Source organism: Arabidopsis lyrata (assembly GCF_000004255.2).
Source record: "Arabidopsis lyrata subsp. lyrata unplaced genomic scaffold ARALYscaffold_664, whole genome shotgun sequence".
Classification (NCBI taxonomy): Eukaryota; Viridiplantae; Streptophyta; class Magnoliopsida; order Brassicales; family Brassicaceae; genus Arabidopsis; species Arabidopsis lyrata.
Window position 1 is genome coordinate 1 of NW_003302135.1, and position 5,148 is coordinate 5,148.

The following is a 5,148-nucleotide window of genomic DNA, read 5'->3' on the forward strand; positions in this document are numbered from 1 at the left end:
GAACTTTTGATTTAGTTACAAATCACCAAATCAGAACGGAGGCCCTCTACCTCAAACAACTGATAAAATTGATGGACCAAAAAAAATCGGACGGTTCTAAATCCGGTTCGATTAATAAAAACTGGATGGCCGGTTTTTCTCAGGCTTATCCGGGTTTTCCTGGTTCGTTATATTGGTTTAAACCCGAACCGGATTGCTGAGCTTGTCTGAAAACACTGGTTTAGAACTAGACTCCGAAGCTTGCTTGCATTGTCTTCTATCTCCGATCTCTATCAACTTCATCGTTTCTTCCGTTAAAGCTTTCACATTTGTTACGTTCCCTTTGAAATTGAAATCGAGATACACAAATTGATAACAATCTGTTCTCCAAAAGAAAAAGAAAAAAATGCATGGGTTCGATTTCAAAGAGATTCAGGAGAAGATCTCCGAGAGCTTTCGTCCATGGCAACGCTCTTTTCAATTCTGGGTTCGAGCTACTAATATCTACACAGGCTACAAGGTCTCTCCTTTACGGTATTTCTTTAATCTTTTATACATTAGTCTACAGTGTTCTCTAGAAATTTAGAATTTGGGCATCTCTGTTTGTTTGGATTTTCAGGTGTTTCAACTTCGAGTGAGTTTAGTGAAAGATGCAAAGAAGCAAGAGGAAATGTGGGAAAGACAACATGAGCAAGCTGCTGATAACATTTACTTCATGTGCTCTGATCTTGGGGGTTTCTTCCTTAAGGTACTTAAAGTGTCTGGCTTTATTGCATAAGTGGTTGTGTTGTGTCTGTTGATTATAATGTTGACTTTTTTGTTTTGATGCGTAAGTAGATTGCTCAACTTTTAGCAAAACCTGACATGGCACCAGCTGGTTGGGTGAAAAAGCTTGTAACTTTGTGTGATCAAGCTCCTGCGACGCCGTTTGATGCAATTCAACTTGTTCTAGAGAAGGAGTTAGGTAAAAGCATTGGTGAAATCTTTGAAACATTTGATGAAAAGCCTCTTGGTTCTGCTTCTATTGCTCAGGTATTACAGATTTTGGTGGAAACCTTACAATTAAGTAGACATGATTGAGTTAGAGTATTTACGAGCTTGTCAAGCAGAAGGTCTTGGTGATGGACCAATCATGAAACTATAAATTTATGTTGTAATAGAGGAAACACCAGGAGGAAGATAATCTGGTGATGATGGTTTCTTGAATTAGCTAGAACCTTGTCCTCTCTTGCCATGGAATTATTATCTCCTGACATGGAACTGGTGCAACATTGTCAAACTCTGGTTATGTTTATACTAAGACAGTATAAATTTATTTGCTTTCTTAGGTTCACAGAGCAAGAGTAAAGGGTAACAAGATGAATGTTGTTGTAAAGGTAAGCATTATCATGGGACAACTAAAAGCCTCCCAGCTTTTAATAAGATTCTAACTTGATATCACATGTTTAGGTTCAACACCCTGGCATCGAAAGGTTGATGATGACAGACATTAGAAACTTGCAACTATTCGCCTTATACATGCAGAGAACAGATATCAAATTTGACCTGCATTCCATAACCAAGGAAATGGAGAAACAGGTACTTATTGATCGAGTTCCTTGTTAGATAGCTCATAAGACTTCTTTTTTTCCAAGTTAATGAAAACTATGTCTTTTTTTTTTCAAGATTGGTTATGAATTTGACTTCAAAAGGGAGGCCAGTGCAATGGAAAGAATTCGATGTTTTCTTTATGAGAACAACAAAAAGTCTCCTGTTTTGGTACCAAGAGTTCTGCGAGATATGGTGACTAAGTTAGTGTTCTCACCGTTGCATATCATATATGATATACCTGATTGGTTATCTTGATAATGTTTAAGGCCTTCTCTAAATGGATCCTCTTCTGTCATTTAATGGAATACTCACATCTTAATCTTAGATTTTTTTTCATTTTTGCTTCGGATGATTAGCAAATACTTACCCTATGAACAATCATAATTTGCTCAGGAGGGTTTTGGTGATGGAATACATTAATGGAATTCCAATTCTGAGCATTGGTGATGAGATGGCTAAAAGAGGGATAAATCCTCATGGTAAGATTGCAGAGGCAGCAAAGCAGTAAGCTCCTACATCATCTCAGAGAGTATGGTGACTTAGTTCTTTGGCCCAAAGTCCTTGTAGCTATTATGTGCTAGAAATCCACATGTCCTTTTCTCTTTTGTTGTTGTTGTTATACTGGCTTGCATTATGAAACTTACTGACACCACACTGAATCTATATCTCCTCTTCCTCAGCAATATACTTAGCAGTTTATCCCGTGCGTATGGCCAAATGATACTGAAAAGTGGTTTCTTTCATGCGGATCCACATCCTGGAAATATCTTGATTTGCAAAGGTCAAGAGGCAAGTCATATTTTGCTTGTAGTCATTATTTGGTAGTTTCTTATTTCGCTTAGTGTTTTACCTTTTGGCAGAACTTACCCGTCTATATAGTCTAAGTTGTAATCTTGTTTCCCGTCATCAGGTTGCACTGCTGGACTATGGTCAAGTGAAGGAACTACCCGACAAGTTGAGACTTGGTTATGCGAATTTGGTCATTGCCATGGCTGATGACAATGCTTCAGGAGTATCACAGAGCTTTTGGTAACTCAAAACTCATTAAATCTTTCCCTTCACTACTAAAGTAACTTTGTGATCTAAATTGTTTGTTTTTGTTCAAACATATCATCTATTTCGTGGCTCAAAGCATTATTCTCATTAGCAAATCTTTTTTCTTTTGAGAAAGATGTTTCAACAAGAACCAGTGCGTGAAAGGTGAAACCATTTGTTACCACGAAAGTTATTTACTGAGCGAGGATTTCATTTTTTTTTAAGCTATGAACATCAAGTACTTGATCATTATGGGTTCATGCATGCTTCAAAAAACGGCAAGGATGCTTTTCCACTTTTAAATTGACTACTTTAGTATGTGAGAACTGTTTTGTGGCAAGGATGGGGTGGATTATTATGATTGAAAGTGATAAGAAAACGTTTTTTTTTGTCTAAGATTGGAATAGTCACTGTCAACAGTTTGGATCAGTGTAGCAATAAATTTCATAAGTCATCGCGGTTGTGAATGTTCAGGGAAATGGGTTTGCATACAGTGGCCAAGTGTGTGAACGAGCAGCAAGAACTTCTGCGGTTAGCACAAACACTTTTCGATACAAAGATGCCAGCTGGTCAGACAGTTTTGCAACCATTCTCAGATGACTCTTCGATTAAAAAGATAGCCGTTGAGGTAAGTAAAGCTCCATTGATGGTCATTAAAGTAAAAATTGTTGTGTGTTCTACTGGTAATAATAAAATACCAAACTAACTTGAATGTGTTCTTTGTCGGTAGACATTTCCAGAGGAACTGTTCTCTGTACTTCGTACTGTGGTTCTGTTAAGAGGACTCAGTGTTGGGATGGGAGTTAATTACTCATGTGCACAACAGTGGAGATCAATGGCCGAAGAGGCTTTACTTGCATCTGGAAGAGTAACACGAGGTAAGTGGTTATGTCGTAAAGTCACTACACTTTTTTGCATAAAAAACAAGTGCTGGTGGGGTTGGTAACACAACATCTGAGTTTTACAGATGGCAAAGGAAGATCTCGTAGACAGGCTTCTCTCCGAAGGCTACGCCCAGGAAGTTAGGAAAAGGATAGGAGTATTTATCATCACTTAGACTCTCCCTTAGCCTCTCCCATGAGCAGGATCTGAATTTTATTAATTTTTTTTATGTTCCTTTCCGTGAGAATTTGAATGATAGGAGAAGTTGGATAGGACTTGAATGTAATGTAATTGGCTGAAATGCAATTATGATGGAAGCTTTGTAAATCAAGATTAAATCCCCAGAAGTTGGATGGATTAGATATTTTGGCAATCCTTCTCCGCAATCGGTTTGAACTAATCCGGAGTACCATTATCTCCACAGCTAGAAACCATCTTGGCTATTGCATCGGCACATATATATGCCATTACAGCTGCCAAAAACAAAAGATGGTTGAACTGATCATGAGTGATTCAAGATGGTGCTTAAAACTCCCATGTAGGCCGATTGTACACTTGAGGATTTTCACTGTGTCCACCGGATTCATGGAGTCACTCTCAAAGATGACTGCCTCAAAACCCAAGTTATCAATGCACATCATTGCCCAAGTCAAGTCTGTTGTTTCCCCTTACGAAGGGAGACTGAAGCTTTAGATTGATTTTGGCTACCTACCATTTTAAATACTTAAATGGCTTTGAATGGATGCTGAGGGCGGAGCGGACTAGACCATCTTATATTTGGGGCCGACAACAACCCGCGGTAGACCAAATTTATTTCTTACAAAGCGGTCCAAAGGTAGTTCGATGTAAACAGTTTTATCCGTTGCAACCATTTGAATCATGTCTTTTTTTTTTTTTTGGTTAACGTCAACAAAAAAAAAAAAACACCGTACATCTTAAAACGGTGTCGTTTAGAGGATGTCACATAACTTGCCGTATTTTAACGAATTCGCTAACTTCGCGTATTTTGGTCCTGAGGTTTCGCGACGATGGCGACGGCGGTAGTGATGAACGGCGAGTTGAAAAAACAACCTCGGCCAGGTAAAGGCGGCTATCAGGGCCGTGGATTAACTGAGGAAGAAGCTAGAGTTCGCGCTATATCGGAGATTGTTAGCACCATGATTGAGCGCTCACACCGCAACGAGAATGTTGACCTAAACGCAATCAAAACCGCCGCTTGCCGGAAATACGGCTTAGCGCGTGCACCAAAGCTTGTGGAGATGATCGCTGCGCTTCCTGATTCAGAGAGAGAGACTCTTCTCCCGAAGCTCCGTGCTAAACCGGTCCGAACAGCTTCAGGAATCGCAGTCGTGGCGGTTATGTCGAAGCCTCATAGGTGTCCGCATATAGCTACGACGGGTAATATATGTGTGTATTGTCCCGGTGGACCTGACTCTGACTTTGAGTATAGTACTCAGTCTTACACTGGATACGAGCCCACCAGTATGCGAGCTATTCGAGCCAGGTGAAGAGTTTCTACTGTGTTATGGAATTGGAATCGTAATATGAATTGAAATTTGTATTATAGCTTGCTGGATTGATCTAGTAAAGGGTTTAGGGTTTTAGGTAGTTTTGAGTGGAATTTGTGATTTCTGATCGAAGCTATCACCGGAGTTTGAACTT

At 39.5% G+C, this 5,148-nt stretch overlaps 1 protein-coding gene across 2 annotated transcripts; it reads left to right on the plus strand.

Annotated features, from left to right (window-relative positions):
- Positions 1-221: 221 nt before the first annotated feature.
- On the plus strand, positions 222-3,859 carry LOC9298424 (uncharacterized aarF domain-containing protein kinase 1). Of its 2 annotated transcripts, none has more exons than XM_021026922.1 (12): positions 222-499; positions 599-727; positions 817-1,011; positions 1,308-1,355; positions 1,429-1,557; positions 1,645-1,769; positions 1,963-2,073; positions 2,250-2,358; positions 2,480-2,598; positions 3,079-3,232; positions 3,335-3,482; positions 3,572-3,859. In XM_021026922.1, the coding sequence occupies exons 1-12, from the start codon at positions 386-388 to the stop codon at positions 3,628-3,630; spliced, it is 1,440 nt and encodes a 479-aa protein (XP_020882581.1). In that variant the 5' UTR covers positions 222-385; the 3' UTR covers positions 3,631-3,859. The 2 variants fall into 2 exon arrangements, with proteins under 2 accessions (XP_020882581.1, XP_020882632.1); XM_021026973.1 differs by having other exon boundaries at positions 426-513.
- Positions 3,860-5,148: the final 1,289 nt, after the last annotated feature.